General features: G+C 34.6%; 1 protein-coding gene and 1 pseudogene across 7 annotated transcripts in view; both read left to right on the forward strand.

The window, feature by feature from the left end:
• The first annotated feature begins 891 nt into the window (after positions 1-891).
• Positions 892-1002, forward strand: LOC149153509 (U6 spliceosomal RNA; annotated as a pseudogene).
• Positions 1003-12492: 11490 nt separating this feature from the next.
• The window catches only part of LOC149153510 (protein TRIGALACTOSYLDIACYLGLYCEROL 3, chloroplastic-like), a 114615-nt gene continuing 111033 nt past the window's right edge, over positions 12493-16074 (forward strand). For 5 of the 7 annotated variants that reach the window (XR_016262228.1, XR_016262226.1, XR_016262229.1 and 2 more), the window contains exons 1-2: positions 12495-13178; positions 14720-14854. Coding sequence is in view for 2 of the 7 variants with exons in the window: in XM_089438052.1 (XP_089294178.1) it covers positions 12942-13178; positions 14720-14854 (372 nt within the window). In the remaining 5 variants the exon portion in view is untranslated. Of the gene's footprint in view, positions 13179-14719; positions 14855-16074 lie in introns of all 7 variants that reach the window. The other 2 variants (XM_089438053.1, XR_016262230.1) reach the window with 2 other exon arrangements.

The following is a 16074-nucleotide window of genomic DNA, read 5'->3' on the forward strand; positions in this document are numbered from 1 at the left end:
TGAGTTATTAAAGAAAACAATTTTATAATAAAATACAATAAAGTGGGTGAGAAGTAAATTCATACTATATCTCTTCCCAAAAAAAGAAGAAGAAGAACATATAATCTATGTTAAAGAATAGAAAAGTATAAATATTAAAAATGCTTATACATGTTCACTATGTTAAGTTTAAGTTTCATAAATCAATGAGAAATAATTAGAAATCCTAATTTATACATTAAATTCAAAATTTTGACATCTTACTCTACAATGAAGTTTCCTCATTTCCTTGTTGCATTTGAAAGTGCACTGCAATGAGCTTATAATGTAAATCTTGCATGACTGTAAGATGAATTTTTGGAAAATAATTATGTTTTCGAATTTAGTTTATCCAATGTTTCGGGTGGACACTCCACCCATCATCATGGACATAAAAGCTGAGATGATGAGAATGGGTGTCGTGGGTTCGCATCATCTCAAAGTTTTTATATCCCTAATAATGGGTGGAGTGTCCACTCAAAACATTGGACAAACTAAATTTGAAAACACTGCTTTTTTTTTCTTCCAAAAAATCATATTACAATATGAATAACTGTGAAACTCTGTATAAGATAATGTCACATGAGTTAAAAAAACAAAATGAAAAAGTGATTTCACTTCCATTCATTACAAGAAGATATCTAATAAATTCATATGTAACATAATATCTCTTTTTTCTTTTTTCTTATTTTTTAGCTTCATATATATATATATATATCATTTTATTAGCTACTTTTTAATTTTTTTCATGGATTTGATAATAGATATGTAATTAAGATGATTTGTAAAACTAAACCATGTAAAGTTTGTAACTATAAAATATAGATCCATTTTTTAATTATGAGATGATTAAGAACAAATAACTAAAAATTGGATGTCTTTTCCGAGACATCCCATAAAATAAAATTGAAATGATATAGAGAAAATTATCATGGCCTCTGCATAAGGATGACACGCACAAATTGAAAAATTGTCCAAATTCGAAACAAGTGTAATATGTAATGTTTGATAAATTGTCCAAATTCGAAACAAGTGTAATATGTAATGTTTGATTATTACCTGCCTCTTATGCAAAAAGTAGAGAACCCTTATGGGGTGACTGTGATCATATAACTTAGTTATATTAAGTACATGATTCAAGCACCACAACCTTGGCGGAGGGGAATCAAATTGCTAATAATTTATTAGTACATGATAACATAATTTTATAAAAAAAGAGAGTTGACAACAATTAGATAATTAAAGAATAAAAAAATATTATGATTAATAAAATATATTAATGTAAAAAAGTAAGAAAACATTGTTATTAAAAAAAAAAACATGATTATTTTATTAGAAAGAATAAAACAATTAATAAAAAGCGAGATTTTTTTCTAAATAATTTTTAATTCTAAAATTAATTTTAAATCACTTAAAATTAATTATCCACCCATCAAAAATTAGAAATCAAATTTTAAAAATTCAAAAAATAATTGTAAATCTCTAAAAAAAAAAAAATACCAAAACTTTAATAATCTTTCTTTAAAACTTAATTAACATTTTAAACCAAACCAATTATAATATACTTAAAAAATATATTAAAAAATAATAATTAATTAATTTATAATTAATTAGTTCCTTCCATGAAGTTGATAAGTGTCCTTTATATTAGTCACTGCATATTTGGTACAAAGTGCATATGAGGGGGAGACGGTCACAAAGTGAAAAAGACCATGAAAATGGAGACACATGGAAGAGCCACTGAGTAAAGTTTTGCGAAAAAATATTTTAATGGGGATGGGATATGGTGCTAGTAAACAATATAATATACCAATTTTTTTTGGATTTTTGAATGACACATGATGTAAATTTACAAATTTTAAATAAAAATCCAACCACTAATTAAGATAAATAGAAAGTCCATCAATAACATGTGAACAACTTGTGATAAGCCTTACTTATTATAAGTGAATAAACCCTTGCATTTGCAATCAATTAATTTTTATTCTAGTTCTCGTGAGGAATTGTATTTTTAACGTATTCGTATATGTATATATATATTCCAAAGAAAATTCGACTTTATTTTTATTTATGAATGTATGTAATTAATCTCGCATTTATAATTAATTAATTTATTTTATTACTATTCTTTTATTTTATTTTGTAGCCCATTTTATTTTATTTATCGCTATTACTCTATGTATTTTTAGTCTATCATTTTATTTTATTTATCATTATTAATATAAATAAAATTCTATCAATAGTGTATTGATAACAACTTGTGATAAATCTTACTTATGATAAGTAAATAAACCTTGTATTTTCATAAATTATTTTTTATTTATTTATCACTATTAATTTATGTATTTTTAGCCTATCATTTTATTTTATCTATCACTATTAATATAAATAAAAAGTTTATCAATAGTATATAAATAACATGTGAACAACTTGTAATAAGTCTTATTATAAGTAAATATACTTTGTATTTGCAATAAATTAATTTTTATTTTATTTCTCGTGAAAAATTGTACTTTTAACTTATTTGTATTTAATCTCCTTAAATGTGAATGTAGTTTGTTTTTTTTTGTTTTTTGTTTTGTTTTGTGTTGTTTTTTGTTTTTTGTGTTGACTTTATTTTTATTTTGTTAGATCTCAAATTTTTGTGATCCACAATGTAGATAAATGTCTTTCAAATTAATCACATCATTAAGATTTAATCAACATTTCGAACCAAATAATGTGGTTATTTATATTTGTAAATATATAACTAATGTGGTTATTTTTATTTGTGAATGTATATTTAATTACCCTTGCATTTACAGTCAACTAATTAATTTATTCTATCACTATCATTTTATTGTATGTATCACTATTACTCTTTGTATTTATTTATGTATTTGAACATTTGTAATTTTAATTTATAGTAGTAGTGTTGTTTGTGGATGTCTTTGGAAATTATTAGTGTGCGGTGGGAGGATTGTGTCCAACATTTGGAAATATTAGTGTGACGTGGGAGGATTGTGTCCAACATTTCATTTTGAGTAAACACTCCACTCATTCTCAAGGACCAAATGAAATTATTCATATTTAATCTTTTAAAATGTGAACATATTTTTTAAATTAAATTTTAAATTAATAATATTATTTTTATTTATAGGATAGATATATTATATTATATTATTTACTATAATATTTTAAATGGACATTAATCATTATCATTGATATAGTTTAAAATAATAAATATAAATATATAGCATAAAAAAATCAACTTATATAAATATTTACTTAAAAATAATTTTAAATAATAATTATAATTTAATAAAATATAAACATGTATTTTAATATATTGCAAAAATTAAATTTTTATTTGCGAGTTTCTTTGTGGACCTTGGTGGGAGTTTTTCTGCGGCTTTGTACGGTGCAAGCCAGTTGGTCTCCTCAAACATTTGAGGTGCATCAATTTCTCTCTCTTCCTTTTATTAAATCATATTTGGTAAAATATGAGTACTTCTCCCCATATTTCTAAGCCTACCTCTAGTAGAGGGAGGCCAAGCAAAATTATGCTAGAGAGTCTCTATGAACACATTGAGTCCTTAGAACAACGAAGGGAAGAAAGAGAAAAACAATATAAACAAGAATTGTCCAAAATGCTTACAAAACATAAAGTTGAATTATCTACAATGCTTAGCAATAACTACAAATCATTAGAAGATAAAATTACAACATTCAAGACTGAAATTCAAAAAATGAAAGATAGGATGCAATATTTAGAACATGAAAAACAATCAATGGCCAAAGAAAATTGCACCTTAAGAGATGAGATTAAAGCTCTACAAGTAAAACTAGATTATAACTCAACCCTAAGTAGCACAACAAATAAACTTGATATCAAACCCATAAAAAAAAAGAAATGAACAAATTAATCGAATTGAATCATGAACGACACAATAGAGCCCTAAACCTTATAATTACCCGTATAAAAGAGCAAGAAGATGAGGACACATTAGCAATAGTAAAAGAACAATTGAAAACTCACTCACAAATTCAAACAACATATCTAACATAAGCACAAAGGGTGGGAAAGATTCTTGAGCATAAGCATCGATTAATTTGCGTTAAGATAAGTTGAAATGACCACAATTTAGATATACTTAGTAAATCTCCCTGTCTAAAAGGTTCATGAATATTTATAAATGAGGATCTTATTCCAGAAGACCAAGTTGAACTAAGGAAAGAGGTCCAAAAGGTAAAGGAGGCAAGAAAGGAAGGAAAATGGGCAATCATTAGAAATAGAAAAGTTATTATTAGAGATAGAGTCCAAAATAAAAGTGATAAATAGGAATTAAGAACACTCCATATCCTCTTCTGGAATTGTCGTGGTTTTCCATGGCGCAAAGGTCCTATGTTAAGTTGGATCCCGAGTGATACTAATCTTATTCTCTTAGTCGAAACTTGGGAGCATGACGAATCTATGGTTCCCCACATTGATGGGTTCACTCTTTGGTCTACTTGGAACAAGAGATATTCTCACCGAGGGGTTGGTGGTATAGCCTGTTATATAAAAAATAACATTGCTTCCCACATGCGGCTTCATAAGGTTGACCCCCTTAATCAATACGTTGGGTTGACATCTCTGACTCTAATACCAATAGAATTTTCATTGCAACTTGTTACTTTGCTCCCTTCAACTCTACTTCCTATAAGAAGAACAACCTAAATAAGAATTGTCCCTTCATTAACTTAGAACGTGATATCCACAACATAAGGAATTAGGGAAACATTCTCTTACTTGGGGACATTAATGCTCGTACTGCCACTAACCAAACAACTCTATTAACTAATAACTCTAATCCTAACCCCATATGGCTTAATGAGGATTGTGTTGTGGCTAGTAAATTCCAAAGAAACTATGAAGACATTATCGAGAACCTTTTTAGCACTGAGGTAATTAAGCTTTGTAGTTCCCAAAACACGATTATTTGTAATGGGATCAATAAGTGGTCTTCCTCTGGCCAAATGAGTTGTATTCATGGGCATGGTAGTAATGTTGTGGACTATGCAATATCTAATACCCAGGTTCTCCACCGTATTGTTAATTTTGACCTCTTAAATGACCATGAGTCTGACTCTGACCATAGACCTCTCTCCTTAACCCTTAACCTTGATATGTACACCAACCACATGCATAAGAATGATGAGAGTCCAAGACACATGCATTTTGAAAAAAGTAAAACTGATCTCTTCTTAAACATTTTAACAAGGGAATTAAGTTCCTTAACATATAATGACAACATTGATCACATATACCACAATTTTACTACTATCCTCTCCACTACCATTAACAACTTCTCTAAGGAGATATCATATAATAAGAACAATAGGACTTCCAACTCGTGGTATGACAATGATTGTAAATATGCCAGGAAAGCGATTAGAGATGCTTCCAACAAAACTATTAAGGATGAAAAAAACTAAGTGTACAAAGCTCTTACCAAAAGGAAAAAAAGAGAGAATATAAACCAAAGGCAAGATCATCTCCTTAACCTCTCTAAAGGTGAGCCTAGAAAGTTTTGGAGGAACATTCTTGTTCGTAAAATCGAAAGAAAATATTTTGGTCCCTTTAAATGAATGGGATGTCTATCTTAGGAATATCTATGACTCCCCGGACACCATGGGCTACATCAAAAGCACTCTTATAGAGGGAGATACCTTTTCTTGGAAGACGTGGAATCCAGGATTAAGAAGCTTTCTAACGAGAAAGCTAGGGATATTGAAGGGTACCAAGCTGAAATTCTCAAAATTGGAAGGTCCATCCTCACCCCGCACTTGCACAATCTCCTCAACTTGGCAGTTAAACACGACTTCCCTAAGCTGTGGACGCAAAGCCTTATCGTGCCTATATTTAAAAGTGGGGATAAAAATGTTCCCTCTAACTATAGGACTATCATGATTAGCCACATTTTAGCCAAGTTGTATGGGCTCATTCTGGAAAAGAAGATTAGCACCTGGCTTGAAATCCATGGTAAAAGAGCCATTGGGCAAGTTGGTTTTAGAAGGCATCACTCTACGATCAACCACCTTGTCACTCTTAGGACCATTGCCGAGGATTGTCGTAACAGTAAGATTGATCTCTTCTATTGTTTTTTTGACTTTAGAAAAGCTTTCGACACGATTCCTCGAGAGAAGTTATGGCAAAGGCTCGATGAGATAATGGTTCCTCTCGAGTTAAGGGTTGTTGTTATTAGATTATACGAGAATGTTATTTCCAAGCTTAAGACCACTGAGGGTTGGTCTACTGATATTAAATGCAACATCGGTGTTAAGCAAGGGTGTCCCCTATCCCCTACCCTTTTTGGCATTTACATTGACAAGCTTGAGGAATGCTTAGAAGTTGTTGGTTGTGAAGGACCCAAGTTCATTGGTATAGTCATTACTCTTCTCCTTTATGCTGATGATATCGTTCTTCTTGCCAGGAGTCCTGACAATCTCGACAAGCAGCTTAAAACCCTCCATGATTACTGCTCCAAGATGGGTATGACTGTTAATACTGACAAGACTAAAGTTATGATTATTAAATCCAAAAAGATCACCTATGATAATTTCATTTATGATAACAATTACTTAGAGAATGTTTCTTCTTACAAATATTTAGGTATTGACATCCACCATCAGCTCAACTGGAACTATAGCATTGAGAAAAGGATTATAGGAGGTTGGAAAGCTTACTATGAGCTTGAAAACAATTGTAAGATGACTGATCTTTGGGTTTGGAGTAAAAAAAAGTTCCTCTTCGAGACTCTCATCACCCTTGTTATTTTATATGGATGTGAGGTGTGGGGCTGCAGTCTATCTAGAGATTCATGGAGAAAGATTGAAATGATCCAAAATAAATTCATAACCTACAACCTCAAGATTAAAGGTAATACTCCCTACCCTATTCTCTTGATTGAAGCTAGCCTTCCCCCATTGAATGCACAACTATGTTTAGGTATTTGATGTATAAGAAGAAGTTGTACAACATGGAAGCCAAGAGACTCCCAAAAATTGCTTCTAACTCTAGTCAAAACCACCTTCGACTCAAGCGAGGGTGGCATAAGGATGCCAAGTCCTGGCTCGACCATTGGGAGATAAAGGAGGAGATCATCTTGGGGAATAAGGATAATATTAAAAACGTCATTACTTCCAAATTTAAGGATAAGTTGTGGAGTGATAAGGAGTTAGAGGGGAAAATAAAGCTAAGATATTATAAGGAGGTAATCAACCCCACGCTTGCTAACCTTGCTAAGTTGTTGCGATATGATTAAACAAGGCAAGACATAAGTAATGCCATAAGATGCAGGGCATTCAAGACAACCCGGACTAACACAAAAACAAAGACCAATACACCACAAGCCCAGAAGTCAACCTCCAAGAAAAAGCACCTACTTGCTAGGAAACCCCAAGGCATAAAACACAGTGAACCCCGGGGGAAATTTAAAGGAAATCACCAAACTTGATCCACACAAACTCAAAGAAAAGAAACAAATCTCAGGGTTTAATAGAAAAGCATGTACCTGGAAAGCGCTACCTTGACTTGTCGAAGTCGACAAGGTTTCAAGCATTGAGTGCAAGGTGATGACGCCGACAACCTCTCCTCTAACTCTAGTAAAGTTCACAGAGCTATGCGACATGAAGTCTTTGGAAGACCAATTTCTGGCTCTGGTCCACAAACCAGTAACCCAAACAAGCAAATGTATCTCTCTTATTCAGAAGTTGAAATGACTTGCATGCAATCTTAGGTCACTTCCCTTGCATGCCTAGAGTCAAGTGACCCCTTGCCAGAAAAAGGCCAATAATCACGCCATAGCTCTGCAGACTCTCCTCCATGCATAAGCCTAACACCATTAGACAACAGAGAGAATAATCTCACCAGCACCGGGGACGGAGTCTCGACACAACATAAATTATGGGCAACAACAATACTCTTCTTAGGATAAGAGAACGCGGGAGGCTTAACATCGTAGTGAATGAAGAATAAACTCGCATGCACTATGCATGGGGCAGGGTAACCATGCCACCCCCCCTCTTAAATGTAGTGGGAGGCCGCAGGGTGGTGACCCCCGCCCCCCCAAATCTCCTTTGCAACATCGTTTGTCAACCCGATCTAGGGGTCCATGTATTAGTAATGTTTTTTTTTTCTAAGTAAAGTCTATCTATTAAATAAAAAAGGTAAAAATATTTACAGAGAGGTATGGACCTCTGAGGGGGCAACAGCCAGCCCTCTATCACAAAATCTGCTGCATACAGCACTGAAATATCTGATTACAATCCATAAGGCAGTTTTCAAAATACAATAACCCCAAAATAGAACATCCTGCTTTTCCCGCCATACAACAGTTCTGAGACTATTACAAAAGACTAGAAAAAAAACACTTATAAGCTGGAAGATAGTAGTGATCCATAGTGAAAAAACTGGAGAAAAAACCATTGTGCGCGAGTTCAAAACAAAACCTTCATTCTGAGACTTCTTGTTGAGATTGAACGCTTAAGCCTGAGGTGGCATGTCTTCATCTGCATCCATGTCGCGGCCGGTGGAACTGACCCATTCGACCCCCATGTTCTCCTCTTTATCCTTTTCTGCTCGCTCCGGCAGAGACATCATGTGTAACATATTGCCCGAGGAAGACGCTGGAGCGCAAGGAATGATATCATCATTAGCAGAGATTGAATGCAGGGGCGAATCCTCGCGTTGCTCTTCGGTCTGAAACGGGTCTGGGGCATTGAGAATGTCACCGGCTTCACTTTCATGAGAATTACTGGGACTGTGAGAGAGTGGACTGTCCCTGTTGTATTCCTCTGAGCTTGAGGAATCCTCTTCTTCCTCAGAAAAAATAACAGTGAGCAGGGCAGAAATGGTGGGCTTGTGCAATTTGCTCTTGAATTTGAACCGACAGGAGTGAAGGGAACTGTGCAGCCATGTATTAGTAATGTTGAGTGCAATGGTTTTAATGAAATTGGTATGAGAGAAGGTCTCACTCCATTGTATGATGGCTAGAGTTATGGAGGTGACTTAGAGGTGGACTTGGGGGTTAACACCACATATCCTTTTATGTCATCCTACACACATTTGTTTGATGTTTTGGGAGTTTAGTAGTGCATTGGGAGTGGAATTATTTGGTCTGAGTAGTGGTAGCAGGGCGGTAAGGGTAGACTACTTTGGTGTCACAGTTGTTAGCTCTTTCATTTCATAAAGCTCGGGAGTGACGCGAGATTTGCATGAATATTTAGCATGTCGCAGGGGGGAGTCAATGGCTTGAAGTTGGATATTTTCCTCTCTTGAGTGTCTGGCACTTCGAATTAGGTTTTAAGTATCCTAGGCCACAAACTAGAAGATAAACTCAACACTCTTGTTTCATATTAGAGAAGGAAGTTGGCACATTTAGAGCAAATAGGGAAGAAAGAATTGACAATAATGCCGGAGGAGATCCTTTAATTGCAAATTAAGTGCAACCAACTAGCCACAAGTTTGACTATGACTATGGAGCTCCTAGTGAATCACCAGACGATGTTATGGAAAGCAGAGGATAAGATTGACTCTCTTAAACTTCAGATGGAGGAAATTTGGAACGAAACAAAGTAGCATCAACAATGGTCACTCCGGTTTGGTAATTCAATGAACAAAGTAAATTTTGTAGTCCTTGATTTGAATGTAGTTTTGCCACCAATTGGTTGAGAAGTGGTTCCCATGGAGGAGCACTCTTCTTAGTAAATATGGTTGATTACAAAGGTTAAGTTTTGTCTAGCATTAGGAGTGATCTGGTGAATATATACTCGTAGAGTATGTAATGTAATTATCTATAATGATAAGTTGTCAAGCTTAGATTCTAAGCCTGAGGTAGAATTGGCTTAGCTTGAAAGGCCTTTAGGACATTTTTGTACTAATGTTCTATTGTTGTGATGCCAATCACATATTTTCAATACAAAATAGTTACAATTATTGTTAAAAAGAGAAAAGAAAAATGCCCATGTCTATACAAAAGATTATATAAAGTTTGTTAATCTCCTTTGACAATTTCTTTCTATATGTGTTTGCTTATTATTGTAAATCCTATAAAAGACACCTAATATATTGATAGTTTTAAAAACATAGCCTAAAAAGGGACTGGTGACTTGCTAATTCATCTAGTTATGTGTGGATGCATGCTAGTTCTTGTTGGCAATATTTGTGGCTCTTATCATCTGAATTACTATGTTCTATCTTTGTTTCCCGATAATATGAAATCCTCTCATTAGAAGCAATTGAATAGCATCCTTGTTCATGGTTTCTACTAGATTTTAGAGGAGATTGCATTTTGTCTCTAGAATAGCTAATTGTTATTCGACCCACACAAGGGTATTCATAAGTTTTGGAAATTTTGCTATACATTATTTACTTCAATTCATTGAATTTTTTGATGAAAGAGAAGATGAAAGCTTTATTTCCCTACAACATATCTTCATGAGACCTTGAAATTTTCCTTAGCTCCAATAAGTGACAACTCACAAGGTTCCATAATGCTTAGGAAGGCTAGAGGCAATAAGACTAAGGGATAACACACTTCTAGTCTTTTTGTTGAAAAGAGAGTAAAATAAATTCCTAGGTTCCAAACAAACAACGATCTTCTAATAAATGATCAAAATTTTAAACTAGAAAGTAATAGTATGTTCCAACTTTAATCTTTTGATGAAAATCTCTTACCCCAAATGCAAAAACTAAAATGAAGGGGGATGGTCCCAAGACATTTAAAATAGAGGATACATTTGAAGTTAGAACACTAAATGAGTATTGAGGTCGAAAGGACACCAAAAAAAACTAGGAGTCCAAAACCAAAAGGCTAGAACCAACAATGAATTCCCAAGTGATTATAAACCAAAGATTTTTGAGATAATTGAGATCCTCCAAAACAGGAAAAGATTGAACTACTTAGAATCACACACCAAGCTCTATAGAAATTATGCTGTATAAAAAACAGTGAGAAGATGAAAAGATTAGGGGCCAGCTTGAAAAGAAACAAGCATTAAAGCTCAATGTCCTTTTGCTTGGTTGAAAATCTTTTGTCATCTATCCCACCTACCTCAGGAGGAAATAACTCCATAGCTTCAAACCACTTGCCCCCATAACCTAAAGCATGTGCAAGGGAATGCTAAGTTTCTTCATGATAAATGTTTTGCCTTGGCTAGTAAACTTGCATGTGATGAACACATATTTAGTTATTAGGGAAGTACTTGTCATTGAATTTGAGATTTAAGGAATTAGTTGGGTAGATCGAAGCCCATTTACCTATAGAACCCCAATTTTAATCTTGCTTGTCATGAGAAGCGTTATATTTGCGTATTTATCATTGTTCTAGAGAACATAAACATATACTATTTCTAATAATTTTGAAACTTCATATAAGCCAAAATTAAATCTAATTTGTGATATGCAATGCCTATTTTAATTATATACCTAATTATTCTGATGAAATCCCCATAACAATTAAATAGTAAATATTCTTTTCATGCAACAATTATGATAAATACTTTTTTAACGACTAACCTTAAACCTTAAATTAATAAATATACTTATGCTAAATAACATTCCTAGGAGATAACATTGCTATCCATGCAATGCATTGTACACTTCCATTGTTCCTCATATATACGAGGATCATCACCTATCACCCTTTTTAAACTCAAACTTCTAATAATTGATATCATTAGTAATTAATTATAAATACTCTCATAAAATTTCAGAATATTTTTTTTAACAGCTTGCAAGCCGCACAATAGCAGGAAACTTATGCCTCAACAAGGGCCGAGACGTCCTCAAACTTCTAATAATTAATATCATTAATAATTAATTATAAATACTCATAAAATTTCAGAAAAATATTTTAACAGCCTGCAAGCCGCACAATAGCAGGAAACTTATGCCAATTGATATCATTAGTAATTAATTATAAATACTCTCATAAAATTTTAGAATATTTCTTTTAACACCCTGCAAGCCGCACAATAGTAGGAAACTTATGCCTCAACAAGAGCCGAGACGTCCTCAAACTTCTAATAATTGATATCATTAGTAATTAATTATAAATACTCTCATAAAATTTCAGAATATTTTTTTTAACACCCTGCAAGCCGCACAATCAAGAAAGTTATGCCTCAACAAGAGGTGAGATAGACGTCCTCAAACTTCTAATAATTGATATCACTAGTAATTAATTATAAATACTCATAAAATTTCAGAATATTTTTTTTAACACCCTGCAAGCTGCACAATCGCAGGAAAGTTATGCCTCAACAAGAGGCGAGACGTCCGCTATGAGGTCGCCTACTCTTCTAGCCAAGACACAACAGGTCAAATGAGATTTGAACCCTCATCTCGTGGGTTTCACCCAGTAAAACTTACCGTTAAACCCCATATCACTGTATCATAAAATTTCAGAAATTAATGTATCAATCATGAAACATTCGAGGGTCATTTCACATTTAAAGGTATTCCAGCCAAACATCATTGGAGAAAATACCCTCTACTGAAATTCGAGGGCAAAGAGAAGTCTTCGACGCCAAAATAAGAATGATGAAGTTGAACCATTTGGAATCACGGAATAGATGAACAGAAAGACCAATGATCGGACTGTGAAAGAACTCGACACATTTTGCTTATGGCTAAATTTAAGAATCTCGTTCGATTTGGTACGGATTTGCTGATTTGCTAACAAAACAACATGGAACCATCGAAGGAAGCAATAGAGATATAAAGCATTCGGTCATATGATTGCAGTCGCGGGAATGCATCAGCAATTACCCGAGAGATGAGAGGAGAAGCTACGGACATCATTTTGTCATCTGCAGTGCAGACATTACTAATCCCAGACAGTCGATGCCCAATTCATAGCGTGGAGATTCAGTAACAGGAAGAAGCCGAAGAGAAGAAAATGGCGAAATTCTTTACTTGTCCTTCATCTCTGCATATACCCACGTCGTCCTCGGAGGTTTATTCTAATTGGAAATCACGCACTCTGTTAAGCCTGCCATCTGATGACAGCTTTCGCAGGCAGTTGCGCCTGAACAACGGAGGGGAAGAAGGTCCTGTTAAACGGGTTATTTGTTCATCCTCTGCGCCTTCTGCGAGGAGGAGATGGTGCAACGCTTCTTCGGCAATCTCCATTAACGTAAGTTTCTATACTTCAATTTGGGAATTCCAATGGCAATTCATTTGAACTTCTGTTGTTGAATTGGCTTTAAAATTTGCTTTGGTACGAAATTATTGGAAAGAAAGAAAGAAAAATGGTTTTTTTTTGGGGTCATGGCATTATCAGTATATCCTCCGCTGTGGTTTAGGTCCTAGTACTGCAGCCTTTAATTTTGAGTTGAAGATGTCAAGGTCGAAACCTACTGATGTTAGGGTACTCTGGGGAAGATTTTTGCTGTTGGTACACTAGTCAAGGTCTGCACTTCTTTCAGAGATGGGATGAGCTTGGCCAGCGAGGCAGGGATCCATCTTAACCGGCGGTTGGGCCTCTAATGTCTATGTGCGACTCCATGGACCTCATTGTTATTTGCATAATAAACCAGCATGCTTTCTTAAGTGATATGTGCCGGATCTGGACCACTGGATCAGACCTACAAGTTCTTTGTAATGAGGGTGCTGTTTTCTGACATTTCGATTCATGGATTTGAAAGGTCTGTTCTTAGCATTGGCACAACATGAAAATTGCTTGCATCCAGAGAAGCGAACTGCATCGTACAGCCCAGTACCAGGGAGTACCAGGGAGATGTGTAATGAACTGCATCGTACAGCCCAGTACCAGGGAGATGTGTAATGATTGTTAATGCTGACTTGACATTAAAAAAACAGCTCACGTCCCTGTTTATAAATAAAAATAAAAAATAAAATAAAATCTGTGAAAAAGAAAATCTAAGAAACTATTGCAAAGCATTAATACACTTACACACAGCATCATATATTCATCTTATCTTGAGATCTTTTATGTACAAACAGATTGCATCTCAATTTCTTTTTGATCCCTCTAAGTGCTTAAATAATCCACAGCAACCTCATACCCCAACTCTTTTATGTATAAACAGATTGCATCTCAATTTCTTTTTGATCCCTCTAAGTTCTTAAATAATCCACAGCAACCTCATACCCCAACTCTCCTCTGGTCAAGTACACTTTTGATTGGCATGTGTTAGCACTCACGGTTAAACCAACATACTAAATTCACAGTTCCCTGTCAGAAAATTCAGATTCGATATAAGTTTGTTTTCCTACAATTCAGATTACCCATGAATCAAGATCTATGGTGTGTAAGAAAGGTCCAGTTATTCTGTTTCTGCCATCTGTGTACGTCTGTCCATCATGATAGGGTGTATGTTATCTGCATGCTGTGTAGTGGGAATATAGCGAGAAATTAGTGTATGTGTGTGTTTACCCTCGATGACCAGACCAAATTCAATGCTCTGGCCTCTCAGAAAATTCAGAAAATTTAGGTGGGTTCATGATATGTTTGGCTTAACTGCAGTTATTGCCATATGATTGAAATTTGGTCTGGCGTTTCAAGAACATTAATCAATTTGCATTATTGAAAATTTTAGAGTAATGGTTTAGAATGTATTGGAAGAATGACAGTTGCATTTGTTGATTTTCTCTTCATCTTAAGCCCGGAATTGTTCTTTTTGCTGCATACGTTGACAAACACCTATTCTGCAGCATCATGATACATCACAATTTGAAGAGGCAACGATGAGCAGACAACCTGAGGATGACTCCGATGTGCTTATCGAGTGTAGAAACGTTCACAAGTCATTTGGGGATAAGCACGTTCTGAGAGGAGTAAGCTTTCAGGTCAGGCTTGGTTCTTCTTTCTAATTCCACGTGTTCTCTTTTCCATAAATATGGGCGAATGAAAAATGTCTATTTTAAGTTGACAATAAACACTGATTTATGGTCTGGGCTGTATTGTTTTGATTGTATTTCTGATAATGTTATTGGTGGGATGATTCTTTTGTGGCTGGATATGTCCAATGATCTCAGCGTATTTGTGCTCTTTGATTTCTTCTGTGTATATTTTTTCTTGTCTTGGAGCTCCTGTACATAAATGATTCTATCTGAGTGCCCCCTGCAACTTTGGAATACATTCCTTTTTGTGTTTGGATTTAATCTGGTATCAGGATTCAGATTTTCTACAACAGTTGCTTATAACTAATTTTAAATGATCTAGGTTGACACTCTTTGCCTGTATCCACTTTTATCTCTGGGACTTAGTCAAAGCTTCACCTTCCATTAGCTTCCCCTTAAATAGGTGCAAGAAAAGTCATCCTTGAGAAAAGCTGTTTGTCTACATTTTTAATTTGTTGTAATTGTGTGTCAATCTTGATTTTAAAACCCTCACCCCTATCTGTGAATGGGATTACACATGGTATTGTTCCCTTCAAACTATAAAGCCTAGTTGTATAGTTTAGATGGTTTTCATGTAACATTTTATGTTAAATTTTGGGTATGTTCTATGCTTAGTGCAATTTACTTCAATTTTTCATATTAGCCCAATGTCAATATTCAGATTTGCAATCACATCAGCATGAGAGTAAAGTGCAGATAGAACGTAAACATAAACAGCAGAAGACAAGCCAAGACAAGAGGACACAAGATGTGGCACCAGCCAGGGACAAACCCCAATGTGGGGAAACCCTTGATCAAATCTTCTTTAGTCTTCAATAGTTCAGCAGAGAGATAGAGATAGAGTACAATGATTGGAAGTCAATACTTGACTTGCTAAATAGAAGATCAGACATCAGAGATCTTCACTATGAAGATGATACAATGATATAGCAAATCTGCCACCAAGGACTGAAGATATACAGCAGATGATAGGTCTAGAACAGCTCAACCAATTACCCAGAATACTGAAGCTTTCCTTCTATAAAACTCTTCCTCCTTTGCTGCTTCACTGATCATGTCAAGGCTGCTAATCTGGCACCTTTCATATGCAGCAAGGACTGATGCATTTCATGGCAGACCTGGTCACTAGATAGGGCACAAATGCTGTGTGCTACAGCACTCTAAAC

The sequence above is a fragment of the Pinus tabuliformis genome, chromosome 9, assembly GCF_031772625.1.
Source record: "Pinus tabuliformis cultivar Carrire ecotype Pingquan chromosome 9, CPIR1, whole genome shotgun sequence".
NCBI lineage: Eukaryota > Viridiplantae > Streptophyta > Pinopsida > Pinales > Pinaceae > Pinus > Pinus tabuliformis.